General features: G+C 65.2%; 1 protein-coding gene across 1 annotated transcript; it reads left to right on the top strand.

Annotated features, from left to right (window-relative positions):
* The first annotated feature begins 1,553 nt into the window (after positions 1-1,553).
* PDGFA (platelet derived growth factor subunit A) lies at positions 1,554-20,003 on the top strand. Its single transcript, XM_042922484.1, is given in 8 exon segments — positions 1,554-2,136; positions 3,525-3,621; positions 8,307-8,411; positions 10,681-10,832; positions 10,834-10,869; positions 17,543-17,669; positions 18,060-18,128; positions 19,929-20,003. Coding segments are annotated over 7 exon segments (636 nt in total). The 5' UTR covers positions 1,554-2,073; the 3' UTR covers positions 18,116-18,128; positions 19,929-20,003.
* The last annotated feature ends 4,188 nt before the right edge of the window (positions 20,004-24,191 follow it).

The raw sequence follows: 24,191 nt of genomic DNA, 5'->3' as shown, positions 1-24,191 counted from the left end.
TCCCCTAACCCTCAGGGGGCCTCGCCGTCTAGCGTTGGGGTGGCGAGGCCCGCCTTCCCTCCTAGGCCGGGTTCCAGGCTCGGCTGCCCCCTCGAGAGACCAGCCGGGGGGGCCGATCCCACCTGGTGTAGGCGGGCGGAACCTGCCCAGCTCGGGCGCACCTGCCCTTGCGCGGCAGGGGAACGGTGCAGCCCGCTCAGGCCTGGGCCTCCCGCGCGCCGGTCCCCGGCATCGCGCTCCGTGCCGCGCCTCGGCCGGAGGTGGCGCTCTGTACGCCCAGCGGATCCCGGCGTGGGAGGCTCAGACTCCGGGGGTTCCTCCCCGAGCGGATCCTTTCTCCTCCTTCCCTTCCGCCCCCTCGAGTTCCCGGCTCAGGCCGCAGCCCAGCCTTCCACGAGGGAGTGGGGACGCGGGGTCCCAGGGTGGGGACCAGGCACGCTGCAGCCCCCTCCTCCGACCTGGGCGCTCTCCCGTCTCGGAATGCGGGTGGAGGTTCCTCATTCAGGCGCCCCAGGCATCGGATTCTGGGCGGGGGCGCGTGGCAGCCGCCAGGTGAGTGCCCCAGACGCGCCCCTAAGCCCGCCCCACCTCTCACCAGAGACTCACTCCCCCTCCTTTTATGGAGACGGGGAGGCAGGGGCCCTGGATCCTAGCGGTGGAAAGAGGCCCGAGCGCCGGGGCGGGGGGCCGGAGGCGGGGGCCGGCTCGCTTTTGCCCTTTTCGGCGTAGCAGCTCTGGGCGCTGCCCTCCGCCGCCGCTGGGGCCGAGGGAGGAGAGCCGACGACGGCGGCTCTTCCGCGGCGGCCTCCTCCCCTCCCCGTCCGGTGCCGCAGGATTGCAGCTGGCACTGGAGGGTGGGCAAGCTCCGGGGAGGGGCGCGCGGGGAGCCCCGCCGGGCGAGCGGAGCCCGGCGGCTGTGCTCGGAGCCGGGCGCGGGGCTTTGATGGATTTTACTGCCTGCGTGAGCGCCGGCGTGTGCTCACTGCGGCGGCGGCGGCGGCGGCCGGGCCCTGCCCGGCCCGTGCGGCCCCCGCGCGCTTCCGAGGTGCGGGTCCGGGGCCCGGAATCCGGGGGAGGCGAGGGGGAGGGGGCGGGGGAGGGGCGCGGCGGCGGCGGCGCTATAACCCCCCTCCCCGCCGCCGGCCGGCTCCACACGCGCGCCCTGCGGAGCCCGCACAACTCCGGCGAGCCGGGCCTGCCGGCGCCTCCTCCTCGTCCTCCTCCTCTCCCGGCGGCGGCGGCGGCGGCGGCGGCGGCGGCGGCGGCGGCGGCGGCGGCGGCTGCTCCAGCTCGGCCCTGCGCCCGCCCTCCTCAGGCCGGCGCGGCGAGGCCCCGGGCGGGCGGCGGCTGCCAGGCGGCGCGGCCGCGGGCGCTGCCCGGCTCGGGCCGGCGGAGGGCGGAGCGCGGCGCCAGAGCCGAGGGCACGCCGCGGAGGGGCGCACGCAGGCCTCCGGGCCGCGCCGTGCTGGGCCGCGCCGTGCCCGGCCGGGCGGCGGCTGCAGGAGGAGGGCCGGAGGCGAGCGCGGGGCCGGCGGTGGGCGCGCAGGGCCGCCCGCAGCCCGCAGGGAGAGCGCGAGCCCGCGGCCGGGGCCCGGCCGGGCGTCCAGACAGGTGATGGGTGGTGCGGCGGCGGCGGCTCCAGCCTCGCTCCGGGGTCCCTCTCGGGGCTGATGCCCGCAAATATGCAGAATTACCGGCCGGGTCGCTCCTAAAGCCAGCGCCGGGGAGCGAGCGCGGCGGCGGCCAGCACCGGGAACGCACCAAGGAAGAGGCCCAGCCCCCGCCCTCCGCCCCTTCCGTCCCCACCCCCTACCCGGCGGCCCAGGAGGCTCCCGGCGCGGCGGGCGCGGCGAGCGCGCACTCCCTGCTCCTCCTCCTCGCTGGCGCTGCCCGCCTCTCCGCACTCGCTGCTCGCGCCGGGCGCGCTCCGCCGGCTCCCTGCTCTCCGCGCCACCCTCCTCCGGGCCGCGCTCCCTGAGGGATGGTACTGAATTTCGCCGCCACAGGAGCCCGGCTGGAGCGCCCGCCCCGCGGCCTCGCCTCCCCGCCGAGCCGCCAGCGCCTCGGGACGCGATGAGGACCTGGGCTTGCCTGCTGCTCTTCGGCTGCGGATACCTCGCCCATGCCCTGGCCGAGGTGGGTGCCACCCCCGCGCCCCGTCCCCTCTCCGACTCCCCCGGCGCACGCCTCCTGCAGCCGCCCGCGGGCCGGGGCGCCTCGGGCTCTGGGGCTTTGCGGAGCGCATTTTGATTTCTGCTAGGGTGGTCGATTTTTTCGATTTTCCCAACTGGGTTTTATTTTCTGCCAAGCCGAAGTGTGTCTGGTGAGTTTCCAGCGTGTTGCGTCGCTCTGCCGTGGAGGGACGGAGTGGCGCGGGGTGGACGAGTGGGGAGAAACTTCGGGGGGCGCGGGCCCCTCTCCGGAAGGGGAGTCCGGAGGGCGGCGGACAATGCAGTATCGGGGTGCGGGGAGCGCAGAAGGGGGTGTGTGTGACGGGGGGGGGGGCGGGGGGGGGCGGGTCACAGCCCCTCCCTCCCGCCCACCCCCCGGTCCCTGTCCCTGAGCCTAGCCCTGGCTGGGCTGGGCCGGCGCAGTCCCGCCAGCCCGGGGCCTGCTTACAGGTGGCTGAGTGAGGCGAGCCGGGGCCGGGCCAGGCGCCCGCGCCCTCCCACCGCCGGCGTCCCCACCCCCCCAATGTCGAATCCCGAATCCCCGGGAGCTCTCCTGTGATGAATGACTTTCTGCAGCCCCCGTCGTGGGAACTTGGTGCTTGAGACCCCTTCCCCACCCCCTCCCCAGCAGCGACCCCCGACTCCCTTTAAAAATCTGGAGGAGGGGGGAGCCCGCGAGGCGGGGGTGGTCTGGGCAGGGACCGCGAGCTGCGAGAGGTGGAGATTTAACCCTCCCATTGCCGTGCAGCCTCTCCCAGCCGGCGGCTGGATTTGGGGCGTCTTGGGCGGCGCTAGGGCCGCGGCCGGGCCGTAGCGGGTGGGGCGCGCGTGTGAACGAGTGAATGCGCGCGCGCGTGTTTTTGCGACGGAGACCCTCGACCCCGCAGGTTGGGCCGGGGATTCCGGGGTGTGAAATTTAAGCCGCTGGCAGGATTAAAGTGTTAAGGCTGCCGTGACTTTCGTCGCCGATCCGTGACGCATTTCAACTTGATCTTTCTGGATGTCGATTTCACTATTAAATCAGAAACTCCTCGGGCTCTCGCTGCCCCTAGACCTACTGTAACTGACACCCGGGGCGGAGGGTCCGCAGTGCCGGGCTTTTGTTTGAAAATTTAAAGGTGGGAGGGCTTTCTTTCTGCAAAGGTGGACCTGGACGGGAGCCGAGCATTTGGGGTCTCACCCGGCCCCACCCCTGGCCTCGGACTCCAGGGCCCCGCGGGTAGGGGCCGGGCAGCCTTCGAGCAGGAGGCCGGGGGGGGGGGGGGGGGGGCGAGGGGCGGGCGCGGGGGGGGGGGGGGCGCAGGGCGCGAGCCGGCCCGGCCGCTGGCGCTGACCGTGTGGGTCTGTTTGCAGGAAGCCGAGATCCCCCACGAGGTGATTGAGAGGCTGGCGCACAGTCACATCCACAGCATCCGGGACCTCCAGCGACTCCTGGAGATAGACTCCGTAGGTAAATCGCGCCCCTTCCCTCGGCGCGCGGGGTGGGTGTGCGGGGGTATGAGCCCCGCGCCGCCTCCCGCGCTCGGGCCGGGCCGGGCGCCGCTCAGGAACGAACCGAAAGGTCAGAATCCAATCCCGGGCCATAAAAGCCCAGGCGGATGAGTCAGGAGTTTCTCTTCCAATCCCCACTTTCTCTCCGGAGGCGGCCGCGATTTGCTCGCTTGCCCGGGGATTGTTTTTGCATTTAAGGAAAATGCCGTGTGTGTCACTGAAAGTTCAGCCGCATAGGGGGCGCCGGCGCCCGGGCCAGGTGTGCGGGCCCCGGGCCTGCCCTCCGGCCGGAGGAGCGGCCGAGTGGGCCGGGGCCTGGGCGCGGAGCCCTGGCCGTGCGCCCCGCGGGCAGGCGTGTGCTGGGTGAGCTGCCCCCTTGTCTTCGCGGGGAACTGGTGCCCCGCTCCCGTGGCGGGGGCGGCGGGGCCTTTGTGGTTTCCGGAGACCCGTGCCTTTCTCTTTTCACGGGCCAATAAAAAGGCACGTCTTGGACACATCCGCTGTTTGGGGACTATTTTGGGGCTCACCCCCAGGCCCTGGAGCCTAGCCACTCCGGTTTATCTGTAAATGGAGAGTTTTGAAGATCTTTAGCGTCAGCTGCAGAATTGGAGGGGACTGGCGCGCACCGGTCCCCTGGGACCCAGGTTGTAGTGGGTGGTGTTTGTTGATGGCTGGCTGCACTGCGGTGTGCACTGAGGGGGCCCTTTTCTAGAGGACCAGGATTCTGACCCACATCTTCGCGGTGTCCTGCTCGAAATTTGTCTTTGGTGGGGGAAACGAGGCATGTGGAGGGTCAGCGACAGAAATGCATCTGTCAGAGGACATTTGTCAGTGTCTGCTTGAAAAGAGGCCCAAGATGGACTTGTCAGACAGAGCCACGGCAAGTGGTGGAGGTCGGTGGAAGGATTCAGTGAAGATTTCTCTCTCCCTGCAGACTACCCTGAAAGAGGGGGGCCGAGGGGGAATTAAGTAAAATCACATGGTCTAGTCATTTGGAAATTTGTACCTAATTATGGTGGTGGAGAGGCCTGAACTATTTTCATTTCATGCCAAGACCATTTTCTAGCAAGGCCCATGGTTTCTGTAGTTTCGTGACCCAGGAAATCCTCTGGCTGATCCTTATCAGGAAGGGGGTAGAATTTCACTTGGAGATCAGAGTTGGGCCAGGGGGGGGATTTTGGTCTGGTTCCTTGATGTGTAACCCTGGGGAGAAGGATTTGGCTTCGGTTAGCTGAGGAGAAGCCTGCATTCTGCTGGGCCCTGGCGGATTTGTACCAGTGGGGAGACCGCTTCCCTGAGAAGGTTCACGGCCTTTTTTTTCAGCTTTCGGGAACGAGGCCTGTGGAGGGCTGGGCCTCCCTGTGGGACGGCTTTGGGACGCCACCGGGAAATGGGCCATTCACTTTCTGTTGGGACCATTCTTATTCTGGTCTCTGCAGCCCCGCCCCCCACCCCCACCCATTAACACTTTTTGCATTTGCAGCTGGGTGGGTTATGCTGATGGCATTCCTGACCTGGGGGCTCTTGGGCCCGGGATTCTCTGGGAGGGTCCAAACTGAAGAAGCTGGACGCACCAGCTAGTTCCCTGGGCTGGTCTCAAATTGCCCCCTTACCAAAAGCCCCGGGCCCTCCTCCTCGTCCTGCACCCCCACCCCTGTCTGCCGCACGGTTTGGGGTCTGGCTAGGATCCTGGGTTAGGACTCATCTTGCTGGGGATACCGGGGTGAGAATGGAGCCGGGCTTCTGGGATCTTACGTGCTCGCCAGGAGCGAGGGGCCTAGGAGGCCCTTTGTGACACAGCCTCGGGTGGCTCTCCATCCAGGTCTGGCCCCTTTCACGGGGATGTGGAAGCTGGGAACCACGGCAGTGCGTGGCCTCTGGCCTCAGCGTAGGGGTTGCTGCTGGCTGCTTCTAGAGCTTGTTTTGGGGTCTTTCCCCCGCAACACCTGTTCCCGCCCAAAGGGATGAGTTGAACCAGATCTTGCTGTTGGGGAAGGTTGTAAACAGCCGAGGGGTCAGTTGTCTGTGCACTGAGCTGCCCTCCAGGCCCTGGAGCCTGTCTGGGATCCCTGAGGAAGGAGCTGGGGTGTGGAGAAACCCAGACACCCAGCCGGTGGGTCTTTATCCCTCTTGGTAACTCAAGGGTGAGGCGCCCCCCCCCCCCCCAGGTCGGAGGTCGGGGTGTGAAGGGAATTCGGCCCCAGGGGCAGAAAAGGCTTTTTCTTACAGGCTGACTTCTCCCTCCCGGCATGGGCGGGGCTTAGGGGGACCTGTAGGATCCCGGGGTTCTTCCCCGTGGGTGGGTGGGTGTATCCCCATTTTACAGATGAAGCCTGTCCCGGTAGGATTCCTACCCCAGGGGCAATGGCAACAACCCTGAGTCTGAGCGTTGCTGGAGGGCGAACGGAGTTGGGGCGTCGCTGACTCTCCACGTGGGGCGTTTGGGTGGAGGGACCAGTGTGTGGTCTCTGAGTGACCAGTAGCTGGAGTTCAGGATGAGAAAGAGCCACTGAGCAGGACAGCGGGGGTGCTTTGTTATCCCAGCAGCCGGGGCTGGGGGGGCGGTGGTCACTGAGTGACTGATGCATAAACATCCCCGTCCTGGGCCATTAATGCTGCTCTAGGACTGAAGGCTGGAGGGGGCTTGTCCCCATCCTGAGCTGTCAGTCGGACATTTGTGCACGGGAGACAAAAGGGAGACCCACTTGATTAACTGTCCTGAGAGCAGTTTCAGGGCATCGCTCAGGCGGGGCCCTTCTCCCCCAAGTCGCTGCTGGGCCATTTCTCAAGCGGCATCAATCAGAAGGCCGCTCCCCCGTGAGCGTGGATGGGCGCGCAGTGCACGGCCACCCATCGGGATCCGCGGGCAACGGAGGGCGTGTTTGACCAGGAGCTATTTCTCTCCCGCCTCTTGTCTTGAAAGCAATCTGCCGGTTCAGGTTTCAGCGCCGTTGATAAGCTGGCAGGGCCCTTGTCTCCTCTGTTTATTCAGGCGAGAGGCCCGGACGGGGCTCCCGGGTCCTCCTGTGGCCATGCCCCTACCCAGCGCTCGCGTCTTGGGCCTCAGTTTCCTCAGGTGTCAGGAAGTGGAGGCGCCCCCTGGGGACACGTCGGGACCGAGTCTCCAGGAAAGCGATAGGTGACCCCTGGCTTTAGTAAGTCTCGGAAGCTGGTGGCCCGCGTGCCGTGACGCTTGCCCCTGGAAGCTGACAGCGGGCCGGCTTCTCTTTGGTGTGGGGACGGCAAGATGGCCGCCACCGGGACGTGACTCATAAATGTCACTTTTTTGCGAAAAAATGCCTCTTGTAACAGTTGGTTGATGGGAAATTCTTACTGCATGAATAGTTGTGTTCTGATCTTATTTCGGGTCTCAAAAAAATTAGTGGCAGTGGAACATTGAGTCATTTTAAGTGAAAAGTTGGGTTTTTCCCAGACTTCAGTTTTCTGAAAGAACGTATCTTGTGCTGATTGCACCTTTCGCCTGGTATTCGGTTTTCATGTTGAAAGAGTGGAGCTTTCGGATTTGTGGGTTTGTAGACAGTCCCTGAGGCCTTGGTGGTCCGGGCGCCCAGGAGGGGGCCTCCGGTTTGGGCCGGTGGCCGGGACACCACGGAAGAAGGGGTCTGCTGGAGCCCCTGTCTGTTGGAGCTCCTCAGACCCGGGGCCCCTGCTCCTCTCCAGGGGGAGGCCGAGGCTGGAGGGGGATGTGGAAGGAGACCCCCTTCCCCCCCGTGGCTGGGTCTGGGGTCAAGGCAGGGAGACCAGGTGCGACCCACAGCAGTCATCCTCCGGGCACAGGCAGTGTCATGGGGCCTGGTCGGTGTGAGTGGCAGGCGGCAGGACTGTGTGTCCCTCCTACCCCCCCCCTGGGGCTCCCCTAGGCTGCCCGGGGGCACTGGGGTGGGAGAGGGCGGTGGCGTGTGTCCTGGGGCTGTCGCGGGCCTGGGGGATGAGGGTCCGGTTCTGATTTTAGCGCTGGGACCACTGCTCTGAGGCCAAGGGCAGCAAGCACGCTTGCCTTCCTGCCAGCCGGCCTCTCGGCCCGCGCACTGGGATTCCCGCTCCTTTGCTTCTCTGCGTGCGTTTCCTGTGGACTCAGAGTGGGCCAGGCGGGGTCCAGCTGTCGGTCCAGTGGGGCCTGGCTTCCCGTGCCCCTCAAAGGTTAGGGTGCTTCATCGAGAGTCGGTCTGGCGAGAAAGAGGGAGACACACACACACACACACCCCAGGAAAGTCACAGCGTGCTGGTCCTTCTGGCACCTTTTCCCGGAGGTGGGCCTGGGAAAAGGGGGCTGTGAGCAGGGGGCCTGGGTCTTTTTGGACAAGGAAGGCCTTCCGTGCTCTGGCCCTCACTTGGGGAGGCGCCCCAGGGGAGACCACACGTGGCCCCTTTACCCCAAGTCCACAGCTTTGCTTCAAGGTACGGCCGGGGCACAGCCCGGGCCCCTCTGTGTGTGCTTCGCAGAGGTTGGGGGGCCGAGTTTTGGCAGTCAGGACTCGCATCCTCTGCGCCTGTGGGAGTGGCGGGTCTCCTAGGGGACCCTGTCTGTCTGGGGGAGGCAGGTAGGAAGCATTGCTGGACAGGCCCCCGGGCGCCACGCAGACGGGGGGGCTGCCGGTCACCATTTCCTCTTTCTCCCTGCAGGGCCCGAGGGTCCTCTGGAGGCGAGTCTGAGAGCCCACGGGGGCCACTCCTCCAAGCATGCGCCCGAGAAGCGGCCCGTGCCCATTCGGAGGAAGAGAAGCATTGGTGAGCCCCGGGCCTGCCGGGGGGGGGGGGGGGGGGGGGGGGGGGGGGGGTGGGGGGGGGGGGGGGGGGGGGGGGGGGGGGGGGGGGCGGGCTGGGGGGGGCTCGCCCCCACCGTGCCTTCGGGACCACCACCCCCGCCCTCCTCCGTGAAACAAAGGCCCGGCCTGCGCAGGGGCCCCAGCGACTTCAGCTCTGGCCGCCCGCCGTCTCTGGAGGCCTCCCTCCTCTGCCGGGGGCGTCTCCCTGCCCTGGCCCGTCTGCTGCCTGCTGCAGCCTGGCCTGGGCCAAGAGTTTCCAGGAGAGGAGAGCCATCATAAATTCCTTAAGTGCCCGGTCTTGTTGGGGCCTGTTCTGGAGGAGGCCTCGCTGGAAAACGTGGTCGTGTTTCATTTGCAGTCCGTAGCGCGGTGCGCTGGAGCTCAGGCTCCGGGCTGCGGAGCCAGAGATGCGGCCGAGCTGTGTGTGCTGGGCCCTGCCCTCGGCCCCCGCCCCGCTCGGCCTCGGCTCCTGGGCTCTGCCCGGCCTGGGTTCGGGTGGCGTTTCTGTCCTGTCGCCTAGCAGGGCATCCCCGTGTCTGCTGGCCCCTGAGGAAGGACTGGCCGTTGTGGGGGGGGGGCGGGGGCTCTGGGGGCTCTGGGTCGGCTGCGACACAGCCTCGGCCTGCGCTTTCTTGCACTGGGACTCGGGGCTCCGGGGTTGGAGTCGATGCCACCTGGGGGTTCGTTCCTGCCACTTTTCCTTACTGCCTGGTTGTGACCACACACTGCTGCTCTCTGCTGTGTGCCATTGGGCAGCACCTGCCTTCTCTGAGCTTTAGATTTCCTCCCAGGAGGTAGATTTCCTAGCTTCTGTCATTGAGCGCAGCGTGTGGGTGATGATTCCTAGCGAAGGCAGCGGACGTTTACCGTTTGACTGTAGGTTTCAGGTTCTCCAGACCAGTGTCAGAGGCCTGTCCTATTCCAGACCAGGAGCCCTGGACTCAAGTCCTCTCTCCCCAGCTCCACCCTCGGTCCCACCTGGATGGGTTCCCCAGACCCCTCCCAGGTGGTGGGCACTGGGCTGGGAGCTGAGACCCCCCCCCCCCCCCCCCGCCCCCCCCCCGCCCCCAGCACCCAGCCTTCCCTGTAGGTGGGGCTGTTCTTGGAGGCCCAGTGCCCCCCTCTCCAGGTGCTCCCTGAGCACCTTGGGGGATTCGAGTACCCCGAGTCTCCTGAGGCTCTGGGGGGGGGATCTCACCCTAGTGGCAGATGGGCAGGAGAGAGGCTGGCACCCCTCCCTGGCTTCACCCACATCTCAAGCTTGTCTGCAGAAGACAAGGCCCTGCCTCATGCCAGCTGGCCACAGGGGTCAGGCCGAGCCCTCTGCACCCAGGAGCGGCTCCCTCCAGTTCTGGGCTCAGGGGTCCCTGCTTGCCCCTGGAGGCAGCAGCTCCCGTGGGCAGCACCAGAGCCTGGCGGGGCTCTCCAGGCACACGGTGGGGGGCCCTCCAGGCACACGGTGGGGGGCCAGGGCCAGCGCCACAAGCCGGATGCTGCCAGGGGGCGGCATGTGCACTGGGGTCCCCGGGTGGATTCCTCATCTGGCGGGCATGGCCTGGCGCCCCCTGAACTTCGGGGCTTCGGGGTGGACGGGCTGGCCTGTGCTGAGGAGCACAGAGGAGGTAGCACCAGCTTCTCCTCGGAGGCCGGCGGGGTGGTCTCTTGGTGACCTTTGCTGAGCAGAACTGTGGCTGGTGGGCTGGGGAGGCAGGGCCGTGTCCCTTCCTGGGGCAGGGCCTGGCCTTGTGGGGGGTGGCAGCAGGCAGGGCTGTCGCTGTGGGGGTCCCAGCCTCAGCTTCCCTGTTCTACCCATTTTCCACCGGCCCTGGGAGCGCCCTAACCATCGATGGAGACACTCCCCTTTCAGCATCGGTTCCCACGCCCGCCCCCTCTGCGGGCCACCTGGGGCTTCCCTGGCCTCTGGGCTCCCTGTGTCTTGTGGTCCCCTTTGCCAGCAAGGCCTTTCTCCTGGGGGGTCCCCGCCTGGCCCTCGCTGCTGCTCACTCACCTTGATCCCGCTCAGATGCACCTGTCCGGGTCCGGGGTGTCTCTCCCCCTTTGCTGGGCTCGGGAGCCTTTCCGCTTGGGAGAGGCCGCGGCCAGGTGGGGGCGCACCAGCCCGAGCTGGGCTCCCGGTTGCCCCTCCAGGGCCGCGCGGGTCACGGGGTGGCCTGGGTGCTGGTGGGAGCCCGGGCGTGGCCTCCACATTCACTGTGGCTCTTGCCCTGCAGAGGAAGCCATCCCCGCGGTCTGCAAGACCAGAACGGTCATTTACGAGATACCTCGGAGTCAGGTCGACCCCACGTCTGCCAACTTCCTGATCTGGCCCCCGTGCGTGGAGGTGAAGCGCTGTGCGGGCTGCTGCAACACCAGCAGCGTCAAGGTGCCAGCCTTCCCGCGTCCACCACCGGAGCGTCAAGGTGAGCCCCCGGGGCGCCCTGCGGCCGGGGACCTGCTCGAGTCCCGAGGCCACGCCCGTTCCCTTGGCCGCACTGCCAGGCTCTGGGTGCAGAGCGGGGGCGGGCAGAGCCGGGACTGGGGCTTGGTCGGCTGCCGGGGGGGGGGGGGGGGGGGGGGGGGGGGGGGCGGGGGGAGTGGGGGAGGGGTGTCTGGCTCCCTTCCCCCTCCGCCGCACACAGCCTCCCCCGCGAGGTCGCCGTGGGGAAGGGCCGTGAGGAAAGCAGCCTCGGGACACGTGTTGCTCGTGCACTGCTGCGTGTGTGCTCCGAGCCCCGTGCCACGGGGTGCGTGTGTGTCCGTGGAGTCCTTCTCCGGAAGGGCCCTCCCGGGGTTGCCTCGCTCTCCGGGGCCGCAAGGCCAACGCTTCCCCTCGTTCTCGGAAGCCGTGCTCTGCCCGGAGACCCCCAGGATCGGCGCTGGGCTCACTGTCCCAGGCAGGGTGCCGGCCGTGGGGACCTCCGAGGCAGAACTGGGGGAGGTGTCTCTTCGGGTCACTCTGGCCTGCCAGATGGGGGTCTGTTTGGGGGGGCCAGTGGCCGGAAGGTTTCTGCTGGGGCGTGGGTCTGCTTCCCTCGGGCCTCATTTGCTGCATCTGTGAGATGAGTCTGTCTGGGGCTGTGCGGGACCCAGGCGAGTCCCGGGTGGTCCCTGTCTCCGGGAGGGGGCTGCCTTCCTGGGAAGCTGGCTCTGGCCTGGCAGGTTACCGTCCCGGGTGACCCTGGAGTGTGGACTTGGGCAGCGGGCAAGGCACGTCAGACCTTAATTGGGGCTGTGGTCCTCGAGCACCTGGGGCCTTGAGTGAGCAGATTCCACGGCTTGCTGCACTGTGATCCCCAAGGCGGACGCTCCCCTGCAGCGGGGCTCGCAGGGCGCTGGCCAGGGATGCTGACTCTTGTCTCCCACGGGGCTCTCGGGCCTGACCCCTGACGGGGCCCCCAGCCGGGTGCCGAGCCCAGCACTGCACCCTTGTCAAAGGGGGACACAGAGGCCAGAGGGGACAGGACCTGAGCATTCTGCACCTGCTGTGGGGCCGTGGCCAGTGCAGCCTCCCTCAGATCTCGGTGTCCTCACCTGTGCCATGTTGTGAGGGGGCCCTGAGCCCCAAGAATCCAGGTGCTGAGATCTTTCCTTCCTGGGTGTGGGGATGGTGGTGCTCTCTTTTTTTTTTTTTGACATTTATTTAGTTTTGAGAAACAGAGTGGAGACAGGGCATGAGCAGGGGAGGGGCAGAGAGAGAGGGAGACACAGGATCCGAAGCAGGCTCCGGGCTCCGAGCCGTCAGCACAGAGCCCGACGCGGGGCTCGAACCGAAGTCGGACGCTCAACCGCTGAGCCACCGGGGCGCCCGGTGCTCTTGATGGGACAGCCCCACGCATGGGCGCTGGGGCTGCCTTTTCGTGTCCAGTCGGGCTCTCGCAGATACAGAGGTGCGGGAATGAAGTGGGCTCCTGCCTCCCATGGGGTAAGGACTGTAGAGCGTCTGGTCCTGGGACGGGCAAGGATGCCCTCTCCCTGGCCCACCTGAGTGGGTGGGTGGGGGTCCAGACGCTCCCGCGGGGCCTCCAGCACGGTGTGCGTTGGCGGGTGGGGGGTGCGGCCCATGTCTGCCTTGGGCACAGGCCCAAAGGGCTGGGCAGAGTGGCACTGGGCCAGGGCTCCCCCTACGGGCCTTCATCTGCTCTGAGGGGGTCACGGTCCACCCAAGGGGACAGAGGAGCTAGTCCTGCAGCTGGAGCTCAGTGGCCCGGTTCCATGTCCCGCGTCCTGCTCCTCTCAGACCCCTTCCTCCTTCCCCTCTCCCTGCCTCCCCATCACAGGGTTGGCAGGGAAACATCCGGCCCCAGACACTTGGGGTTTTGGCCGAGAAGGGACAAAAGGTCAGTGGGAACAGGAGGTCCATTGTGGAGGCCAGCCTGGCCCCCACGCCTGCCCAGCGAGCTGTCCCTGGTCCGTGGGGTTTGAGGCAGAGCTCATGGCCCTGGGCTCTGCAGAGTCCCGGGCTGAGCGTCTGTGAGGGGCGCTGGGGGCCAGCAGGGGACCGTGTTGCCGGGCAGGTGGGAGGTCCTGCCCCGGGCTGGCACGTGCCTGGTTTTCTGGTTTACGGCCTTTTGATCACAGTTGAAGGTCACAGACTGGAGAAGGGAAGGGAAGGCCGGGAGTGGCCACCTCCTTGAAGCCCAGGCGGTGAATTGTCCAGTGTGCCCAGCTGAAGGCTGCCAGGGGTCCCCAGGCCCTGAGCGTCAGGACTCGCTGACGTTGGAGGGTGGCTCTCCTCTTGTGACCGCCATAGAGGGTGGCCTGAGGGTTCTTGTGACCCCAGCTCGACCGTGGTTTCAGGTGCGGGCCTTCACTCTCTGGGGCTGTGGCCTCGTCTGTTATCCGGGACCTGCCCTTGGTGGGGGACTGGACCCCATGCCCCCCCGCGGGTCCCCCTGGGCTTGCTAGGGACGGCTGCCATCAGACCTCAGGGAGAGGTGAGCACGTGGTCCTGGGGGCCGTGTCCCTGCATCAGCTTGCCGTGGTCAGTGTTTGGGGTCTGCTCTTGGGGGCACCAAGCATGCTCTCTGACTGGTATCCCGGAGGGACGAGCCCTTCCTCTACTCCCCAGTGAGTGCTGACCCCAGACCCTGCAGGCATCTGACCCTGTCCCCCACACCCAGGCCTCGTGGGCCAGGAGAAGGTGGTGTAGACAGCACGGCCCCGGACTCTGGTGGTGTCGTGCTGGTTGGGCCGGCTATGGGGTGGCCCTGGGAGTTGGGGGTTCCCGTGTTCTTCAGGTAGCCCGCGGGCTTACAGCTGAGTTGGTCACTCAGTTAAGTCGGTCAGGCCCGCAGGTCTCCAGAGGCCAGGACCCAGCTCTGTGGCCACGTCCAGGGCAGCTGGCTGTGGCTTTGCATTGCTAGACCTCCGGCTTCTGGAAGGGGGTCTGAGTGTGTTCGCTGGGGTGCCCCGGACAGGCCTCTGCACCTCGGATGGAGTGGGGGGGGTCCAGTTCAGGGGCCTTGGGGAGAGATGAGCGGCTCTAGCGGCGAGGGTCTCCCGTGAAGGGATTCCGAGCCCCTCCCCACGGCGAGCAGGGCTCCAGGCTCCCGCCCCCTGCCTGCCTGGGGAGAGCCCTAGACGTGGCCTCAGGAAGCCACTGCCCCTGGGCTGTGCTGGCCTTTCTAGCCGGCGGGGGGGACGAGGGCTCCACACCGCCTGCCCGCTGAGCCAGGTCAGAGCATGTGTCGTGACCCTGGGGCTCAGTCCCGTGGAGTGGATGTGGAGGACGCAGAGGGACACCAGGAGTCCCGTGTCTGGAACAGCAGGGCTCTGGAGTCCTCATGCCCAGCAGGACAGGTTTCCCCCACTTAGAAAGTCCCTCGGTTAAGGGATGAGCTCAGGGCCTCTGCGGTTTCCAAGTCCAGGCCTCCTTCCAGCGAAAGGAGACGCCCAGGTTCCCTGTCTGTAAACGGACCCTAGCCGTGCCCTCACGGGGTAGCTGTGAGCGGGACAACGAGGGGCACAGGGGGGTCCAGTAAATGCTGGTGTTTGTCATCGACGGTGCCCCGCCCTGGACTCTGGGGGCGGGGGCGCGGAGCTTCAGGTCATTGGTGAGCGTCCTTCGTCTGGAAGGGGTCGTGGCACCACCGGGTGATGTGTTTGGGTGGATTTGCCCCAGGGGTGAGCGGGTGTGGGGCGGTTCATGGCGGCCGACTTGCAGTGGGAAAGCTGAGTGTCCTGTTTATCAGGTGCAGCTCAGGCCCCCAGGAGACAGACAAAAGGGGAAGGGAGGGAGGGGCGGGGCACGGCACCCCGTCTGGGTTCCTGGATGGGTCTGGGGGCCTCAGCCCCCACGAGGGTCCCCAGGACATAGCTGCCTTGTTCTGGGGATTGGCTGGCATGGAGGCCGCTTTTGAGAATTTAATACTGACAGTGTGCTCTTGGGGGGAAAAATGCAGCCATTTCCTGGCCAGACAGAGGTGGCGGAACGGCCCGGAATCCTCACATACCCAGAAGCAGGTGCAATCATAAATCACTGTTTGTTTTTCTTTGATAAAGACGGGCCCGTCTGAGGAGAAAGTGGGTTCCCAGACCGCAGTGGCTGGGGTTGTGAGTGCTTTGCCAAGGGGACCACGGGGGGTGGATTCGTGGAGTGCCCACCCTCCCCGTGGTGGCCGGTCTGTCGTGTGCAGAGAACAAGCCTGCCCCCCACCCCCTCCCGCATCTGCCCCCCCAGGGGACACAACAGGTGAGGCGCTTGCTGAACAGAGGCTGTGCGAGCAGGGGGGCCAGGCTGGGGTCCCTGCGAGGTGGACCCTCCCGGTGCCCTAAGGGCTGGGGGCCGCTGAGGGAGGCACAGGGGGCCCCTCGCTCCGGAAGGTGCCCGTTGCAAGTTCCCAGTGCTTTTATGCCTGCGAAGTCCTGGGGCTGTGACGCTTGTGCCCAAGAGCCCCGTGTCCAAGGATCTCTCCGTCTCCCTGCCTCGCTCCCTCCCTCCCTCCCTCTCTCTCCTCCCTCCCTGCCTCCCTGCCTCCCTGCCTCCCTCCCTCCCTCCCTGCCTCCCTGCCTCCCTCCCTCCCTCCCTCCCTGCCTCCCTGCCTCCCTCCCTCCCTCCCTCTCTCTCTCCCTCCCCCTCTCTCTCCCTCCCTCCCTGCCTCCCTGCCTCCCTCCCTCCCTCCCTCCCTCCCTCCCTCCCTCCCTCCCTGCCTCCCTCCCTCCCTCCCTCTCTCTCCCTCCCTCCCTCCCTGCCTCCCTCTCTCTCCCTCCCTCCCTCTCTCTCCCTCCCTCCCTCTCTCTCCCTCCCTCCCTGCCTCCCTCCCTCCCTCCCTCCCTGCCTCCCGTGTGGTCCTGGCTCCCAGAACAGCCCGTGGAGCTAACCCGTGGAGCTAACCGTGCCCTGAGGCTGTGGTTGGTCATGCCCCCAGCCCCTTTCTCTTTCTGTTGTCTACTTAGGAGGCTTCCCAGGCCTGGCCCCAGACCTGGCCTGGCTCCCACCCCACCTGTGAGCCCACACCTGGCCGTCCACATTCACACCTGAGGCTGCACACCTCTTCCCGCGCTCGCGGGGCACCCAGCCCCCTTTGCGCTGCGGGTTAACCATTAATGCAGCCCCGCGGCCACAGGTCTGGACAAGCCAGGGGCCTGCTGACCTGTGGGATGGGCTGTCCCACTTGCCTGGGGTCCTCTGGCTTCTGGACTCTAGGCCTCTGCAAAGGAGCCATCCCTCCCGCCTCCCCCCGCCCCCCACCACCACCCCGTCCCTCCTGCCTCCTCCCCTCCTGACTGTCCCCAGGCTGGGGGTTTCTGCTGTCAGTCATGCCTGGGTGCACCCTGCTCCCTTTCTGCCTCAGTTTCCCCAGGCCAACAGAGAGGGGGACAGAACGGATACCCCTGAGGGCCGTTGCCAGGACCTGAGACCGCAGCCCCGGTGTTGGCACAGACGGAACGTGTGTCCTGTGCCCGGGTCCGCAGGGTTCAGGGCTGGCGGGAAGATGGCCCTCCTGCCCCTGCTGGGGATTGAGCTCAGGCACTTGGTGGGGGGAGCCCGTTGGGGCTGCAGAGAGGGGCGGGGAGGATTGTTTCTCACGTTGTCTATTTCCTCCGTGCCCTGGGATGAAGCGAGGCCACCTTGACCCTGCTCGCTGTGTGTGCGAAGTGCCCTCTGATGCCAGGTGCATGCGTGTGTGTGTGTGTGCGTGTGTAAGCAGTTTCTGTTTCTAGGACACGGCTCGTGCGTGTGTGTGTGCTGTGAGTGCACGTGTGTGTCCACGTGGAGGGCGGAGCTGTGTTCCCATGACAGAAGGAGCCCGTGGGGCCCGTGGGGACTTGGTCACTTGGCTGCCCGGACTTGTGCCCCACGGGCTGGACCGTCAGGCCTGCTGCGCTGCGGTTCTGTGCCGAGGGTTTGGGCCGACGCGGCCTGTGGATGGAGCAGGCGCTGGCTCAGTTCTAGACCCTTCCGGGAGGGCCCTGGGTCCCTGCCCATGTTTCCGGGAAGCCTGGCTTTCTCCAGTCCCAGGGCGGCTGCGGCCGGGGCGTGAGAAGGCCTCAAGGCTGGGACTGAGCCCGTGGGGTGGCTGTGGGGTGGCCGTGGGGTGGGCAGTGTGGCCTGGAGCCCGTGGCGTCCTGATCTGCCGTCCAAAGGAGACCAGAATCCACGTCCAATCCTGACAGCCTTCCTGTGGGCCCTGAGGGCTGTGCTCGCTCCTCCTGGGGCTTTGGCGGGATGGGCAGAGGGGAGAGTGACCCCCCCCCAAGCCCCGTGCAGCAGGCCAGCTCCTCGGCCGTGGGATTTTCCCCTTGAATAAGCAAGCTTGCGTCTGGAAACCGGCCACTGCCGCGGATGCCCTTAAGACCCGGAGCGAACCCCTTCCCTGCCCTGTGTCCCTCAGAGCTCTTACCTCAAGGGGCACCTGCACGCCTGCCGGCTGGCACCAATGAGCCTTCGGGTTCCGAGTGAAGTGGACCAGACCGCAAATGCCGAGGGCTCCTTTTCCGCCAACACTCCTGCCTCTTCCGCTAGGAAGGAGGTCGGAGGGTGGAGTTCAGAGGTCGCCCTCCCGGCCCCGGGTGGGGCCGGGCACCTCCCCCCTCCCCCAGTGACTGGTGTGGGGCGCGCCCGGGGCGCTCACGGCGGGGTTGTCCCGGCAGGTGGCCAAGGTGGAGTACATCAGGAAGAAGCCAAAGTTAAAGGAGGTGCAGGTCCGGCTGGAGGAGCATTTGGAGTGCACGTGCACGGCCACCGGCCCGACCCCGGACCACCGGGAGGAGGAGACAGGTAGGCGCTGGCGCTGCCGGGGACACCGCTGCCCGCAGGCGTCGCTGGGGTGCGAAGGGGCAGACGCTCGAAGTCCCCACCACGCGGGGGGGGGGGGGGGGGGGGGGGGGGGGTCGGGGGCCGTGTGGCCGAGAAAGGCCCTGCCCCCGGGAGGTGGGCGCTGGGTGTGCTGGGGGACCTGGCGGCCTCCCCCGTCCCGGGCAGACTTTGCCCAGAAGCAGCGTAGCGTTGGGACCCGCCGTGTCGGGCTGGCTCAGGGCACCAGGAAGTGTCTCTGTGCCAAAGCTAATCGAGTTTTCTTCCAGAAAGACAAACACCTGAGGTATTTATTGCTGCAGCTTTGCAGCCCTCCCTTAGGCCCGCTCACCCTCCCTGCCCTTCTGTTAACAGGAAGGCGTAGGGAGTCAGGTAAAAAACGGAAAAGAAAAAGGTTAAAACCCACCTAACGCAGCCAACCAGGTAGGAGCTGCCCGTGGATACACTGTGGTCTTGCAGGTGGAGGTGTGCTGGCTGATCACACGGCGAATCCCTCCCGCGGCGGCCTGATTGGGCCTGATCCGTCTGCAAGCTTCCGGGGCCTGGCTGGGCTGTGGGTCTGCTCGCTCCCGTCCCCGGCTCCCCCTCCTGCCGCACACGGAGCCTGATCCACGGCTCCCTTCTGCTCTGGAGCCCCTGCTCTGGCTTTGGCCTCTTCCGCTGATTGGGGAGGCCCCAGCGTCACGTGACTGGAGTGATTTGGGTTCCTGAACAGCCCTGGGGTAGCTCCGACGTTCGTTAGCTGGGATCACCACGTCCGGCAGGTTACCCGCCCCATTTGACAGATGAGAAATTGAGGCTTACAGGATTGTGGGTTAGGGTAGTCAAAGACCGAGTAGATCCTGCCTGAAACCGTTTCATAAACGTACGGGGCTGTTGGCTACTGTGTTGGAAATTGCGTTTGGCTGCTAGTAACCACACCGAAAACAGGGCTGAGATAAGATAGGCATTTAAGAGTAGGCGTGGCCTTCTCCGGGTATCATCGGGAAGGACCCCCTTCCGTTTGGGACTGGTGGTGTCTGTCCTCAGAATTGCTTCGTGGTTCAGTATGGCTGCTGAAGCTCCGGAAATCACATCTACACCCCAGGCTTGGAAGAGTAAGGTGGGGAGAGGGGCAGGAAATCCCTCTCGGACAAGTGCCCCCTGGGGACTGGTGCTCTCATACCCTGGCTGTCCTTCGGCTGCCGGGGGCCCGGGAAGTGTAGTCTTGTAGAGAGGTGTACTGTCTCCCAGAGGAAGACGGGGTTTGAGCAGGCACAGCCGTCACGGAGGCCGTTTCCAGCCTTTCTGCTCCTTGTTGGCGGCCTGTCTGCTCTGGAGAACCCCCCTGGCGTGGGGGAGCCCGTAGCGTCCAAAACAGGTGGCTGTGGGAGAAATTCTCAGAGGCGGTGTCCAAGAGCCCGGGCTCTGGTGGAGCGAGCACGGAAAGCTGCCAGGTCAGGAGTGCTGGGGCCCGAGGGTCCGGGCCATTCAGTAGAATCCTCTGGGGAGGAGAGGTCCACGAGGGGGTTCCTGGAGCAGCCTCAGAACAACTGCCTGGCCGAGGCTTTTGCTTTCCCTGCGCATCCAGTCGGCACACTGCTGGTTGGGCTTGGCCTCCATGGGCCAGCCGATGGCAGGACCCCGAGTGAGAGGCCAGGGGTGTCCCTGCCACCCCAGGCCCTGCTAGCGTGTGGGCGGTAAAGGTGTTGAGATGAGCGGCGAGCAGGTAACACGGGTAGGGAAGAGTGGCTCTTAGCTCAGAGCTCAGTGTAGTATCTGCCTGGACACAGAGACCCTGCCTGTCTGCCTGGTGGTGTCCATCTTCAGGGTTGTCTCATGGCCCAGGATGGCTGCCAGAGCTCCAGAAGTCACGTCAAGCCCTACGTCGGAGGAAAAAGGCAAAAAAAAAAAACAAAACAAAAGAACAAAGTCCACCGAGACAAAACACAACTTTCTGGGCCTCAGTTCCCCTCATCTGTGCAATGGGAGAATGGGGGCTTGCTCTAAGGAATGTTCTGTGAGATCCCAAGAGTCTAACCCCAATCCTGGTCAGGATGTTACGGAAAGGGTAATGAGGTACATCTGATTTGAAAAATTCCACCAAACCCTCGAATCCCGAGACTCGTCGTGGTGCGTGCGTGAGTGTGTACCCTCGCTCAGGTTCATCGTTCCGCGGCGGTCCCCACCCACGAGCGCGCTCGGTCCCCCCTCAGTGTCCGCCTGTCTCCTCTCTCCCTGCAGATGTGAGGTGAGAATAAGCCAGCGGCCCTTTTCCGGGACACGGATGTACATGGCGTGTTACATTCCTGAACCTACTATGTGCGGTGCTTACTGCCAGTGTGTGGTCTTTGTCCTCCGTGAAAAACTGTCTCCACGCGCACTCTGGAGAACAAAGAGACAGTATACGTTTGTTCAGTGCGACATCAAAGCAAGTATTGTAGCGCTCGGTGAAACAATAGGAAGCCTCGTCGTCAAACAAAAAAGACAGAGAGCGAGCAAACAACCACGAAACATGACAAACAAAACTGACTCACACAAATATCTACACAGTTGTCGGAATGGAGGGACGCCCCGTGGGCCGGACGTGTCGCGCCTCGGTGGACTGGATTTCTGTCCAGGGTGGTCACAGGTGCTTCTGCCGGGAACACAGCGCCTGCTTTCCGGAGGACTCCGGGCGGGCGCCGAGGGCCCTGCGGGGCACGCGGGAGCCAGGAGTGTCTCAGAACCGCCACGGGACTTAGAAACACATCTCCTTGCCGTAGTGTTTAAGTCTATACAGAAACCTTCCCGAGAGCCTTAAGTGGATTTTTTTTTACACCATAAAGTGATTATTAAGCTTTCCTTTTTACTCTTTGGCTAGTGTTTTTGTTTTTGTTCTTGTTTTTTTTTTTTTTAAATGATCTCTTGGATGGCATTGACACCTATAACACCAGGCTGCTGTAAGTCAGGACAGTGGGACGGTATTTCTCCTCGCAGGATGCAAACAAACGAGATGTATTGAAATAAACATGGTGTGCCCACCTATGCATCATTTCCTAAATGTTTCTGGCTTTACGTGTTTCTCCCCTGCCCCATTTCATCTTACTTTTTAATTTAAGCCATTTCGAGAGAACAGTTGCGTGAACCAATCGAGTCCGTCCCGGCCTGCCGGTCCCGGGCTCCCCGCCCTGGCCGCCGCCAGGCCGCCCCTGTGCCAGTGTTTGGACAGAATCTAAATTCTTTATTTTTGGGAAGATGTTACGCTTTACATGTATTCAACAGAAATGTGTGTGTGTGTTGTGTTTTTGTTTTGTAAAGGTGAAGTTTGTATTTTTATCTAATATTACCACTTTTATATACCTGAGAGCCTGCTATGTTTTTTTTTTTTTTTTTTTTTTTGAACCAAAAGGAAAAAGAAAAACTCACCAACAAAACCCGTACACGGGAAAAGTGCTTTGTGGTCCATTTTTCTAGTCGCGTGACCGAGTCTAGACCCGTCTCCCCATCACGTGTCCGCGGAGCGGTTTCTGGAGCTGCGGACGATCATTTGCAGGAGCCCCGCGCCCTCCCCGCCACAAGAGCCCGCGGAGCGAGGCCGGCTCTCGAGATTCCGGAGCCTCGCGGGGATGGGCCAACGGAGCCATGGGGCCAGGGGCGCGGCCGAGCAGACGATGGGTTTAATCTGGAAGTCAGTTGACTTGATTGTCCCCGCCTGCGCGAGCCAGTGAAGGCAGGCAGCCCCACGTCGCCCGTGGCCTGCCGTCCGTGTCCCCAAAGTGGACACGCTACGTGGCCGTCAAGATCTCTTTGCTGTGGGCGGGGACTCCAGCGCGAGAGCGAGTGTCTCCGGTATCTGTGTGTTCGTGGGAGGACTTTTATAAAGGAATTTCTTCAGCAGCACATCTCCACGGTGTAGTTTTTGGGTCGGCAGGACGAGCGAAGGGAGGCTGGGGTGGGGGGGCGGGGCCGGAGGGGGCAGGTGGCCACGGGCCCCCTGTTCGCGCCCAGCCCCAGGTGCAGCTGACGCCGTGCCGGGCATCTCGAGCCCGCGCCGCTCACGACCCCGTGCGCTGGCAGTGGGTCTGACGGGAGATGGACGATGGTGATTTATGTGTTTATGTCTCCGTGAGATGCTGATGATACCACCCGGTTTCTTCCCTTCGCCCAAAGCCGGCGGACGGAAGGATCTGTCCGTTAACGCTGGAGCAGAAAAGCTGGTGCCCTCCTGGGGAGGGGGTGAGGCGGGAAGAGGGCCCGGGGGCGGCGGGGGGAGGGTTGGGGGGAGACCTGGCCGCCCGTCTCCCTGCCGAGGGCCTGTGCTGCTGGGTGGAGCGGGGGCGGGCAGGCTGGCGTCCACACCCAGCCAGGAAGGGGCTGACACCCGGCGGAGGCCGCGGTCTGTGGCCGGGTTGTTTCTGGATCGCAGGCCTACGTGGCCCACAGGCTTTGTTGCGGCTTTGCCCTAAATTCTTGGCATTTCTGTGCCTGCCTGGGCCCCTCCCAGCCTGTCACCCTAGCCCGTACCTGGGTGCGTCTGCTCAGGGCTGGTGCTCTGCAATCTTGTAAGCCTTGTGTCCCTGAGCCACGGGCGTCTGTGTCCATCTGCACTGTGGGGACCGCAGCTTGGCATACAGCAAGGGTTCTGTACGAGGCGCACGGGGACCCCGGCGGGGACCTCCCTGTGCAGAAGCATGGCGCCCCCGCCCCCTGGCTTGTCCTTTCGGCTCCCGGGCCCGACGCTGCAGCGGAGCAAAGCTTTGGGTGGCTTCCCTTCCACTGGATGCCCTGCCCGGAGAGCCACCGTCACCTGTCCTTGCCCAGGGCCCCTCCTCCCAGCTTGGGCAGCCCACGCCCCCCCACCCACACTTGCCGCCCTGGTCCGTGAAGTGGGTGTTCCTGGCGTGTGTGGTGGGGTTCCACACGCTGCTCTCCAGCCTGGGCCGGGCCCAGACCACTGCGTTCTGGGGGGTGGGCAAAAAGGATGGGGCGCTGCGCCCTTGACATGCCCTTGGCCTCGGAAGAGGGGGCCACGTTCTCCGGGGGCGGGGCGCAGCAGGCAGCCTGGCCTCGGCCTCCCTGGGACACGTGAGCCAGGGGAGCCTCTCTGCAGTGCCGTGGCCGTGGCCGTGGCCGGGCCCGGGTGAGGGCCTTCACGTGCTGTGGAACAGGGTTGGGGACGACGGCCGCCCGGACCCCCAGCGAGTGCAACATGCCCAGGGTCAGAGGAGAAGGAAGAAGAGGAGAAGACCCAGAGGGTCAGGGGTTCGGACAAGGCCTCCCATAGTCCTCTCCCCACCCACAACCCATCCCCGTGGAGGCGGGCCCGAGGCCCTGACCCGTGACCTGGCGTCACGGCGAGTCCTTCCTGCCACGTGCCGCCGGCCGGTGCAGCCCGAGTGCGTTTTACGAAGTGCGTGTGGTTGGCCGGCGATGTGACGCACAGTGTAGCTAGTGGTGCCACCATTCTCTCCGGTACTCGTGTCCCCGCCTGTCCCCGCACGACATCATCACATTGGTGACTGTTCCCTCCGCTTGTCCTTCCGCCCCCCGCGACTTGCTTGTGTCCCCACTGGGAGTTTGTGCCTCCGAGTCCCCTTCCCCTGTTTCGCCCGCCCCCCACCCCCAGCAGCGCTGAGTTTTATCTCCTCCTCCCCGTCACCGTCACCGCAGCCGTCACCACGTCCCATGGGAAGGGCCGGCCCTTGGTCCCAGCTGCTCCCAGCCAAGCTGAAGCTCCAGGCCAGTTAGGCTGTCCTCCACCTGTCCCGCTTCGCCCGGGATGGAGCAGAGACGCCTGGTCCCTGGTGAGTGTCAGGTTCTGTGGTCTGCCACGGTGTGTGGCGTCCTTGTGCGGACGGGGACAGAGGCTCCGAAGCTCAGGTGTCCCCCCGAGGCAGTAGCTGGAGGTGGGATTTGAGGCTGGCCCCCGCCCCGCTCACGTCTGCCTGGGGTCCCAGCTGCAGTTCCCTTGGGGCGCCCGCTGCTGTCCCAGCCCCGCCCCGGCCGGCTGCACGCCAGGAGGCTCCGCGATGGGTCTCGTCCTGGGGCTCCGGGTATCAGGACCCGGCAAGGTTGCGGTGGGTGCCCCAGGCCCTGCCCCCAGAGCCCTCTGGGTTCAGTCCACCCTGCCTGCCGCTTGGCCCATTTTGTAGAGGCACAGACTGGGGTTCGGCATGTGCCAGCGTGGCCCGGAAGGGTCTGTGCTCACTGAGCAGCGATGCACGAGGAATCCAGTTGGCCCCGGTGCCGCGACCGTTCATTTTTGTCAGCGACGTGCACTTCAGTTTTGTAAAAGACTGTTGACGTCAGTTAACCGTTCGGGTGGAGCAGGGGTGCCCGGCTGCTGAGCCCTGGCCCGCGGGACTGAGTGGCAGGACCGAGGGGACTCCCGGGCCGGGCCCGGCTTCCGGGCAGGCCGCGCTCACGGGGGATGGTGGACGGCCGTGTGTTCTCAGACTGTGGTGCCTTAACCTGGGCTCCCCAGAGCAGAGCCTGAGGAGGGCTGGTGGGCAGGTAGTTCCTTGG

This window comes from Panthera leo, chromosome E3 (genome assembly GCF_018350215.1).
Source record: "Panthera leo isolate Ple1 chromosome E3, P.leo_Ple1_pat1.1, whole genome shotgun sequence".
In the NCBI taxonomy this organism is placed as follows: domain Eukaryota; kingdom Metazoa; phylum Chordata; class Mammalia; order Carnivora; family Felidae; genus Panthera; species Panthera leo.
This window is presented reverse-complemented; position numbering and strand designations above follow the sequence as displayed.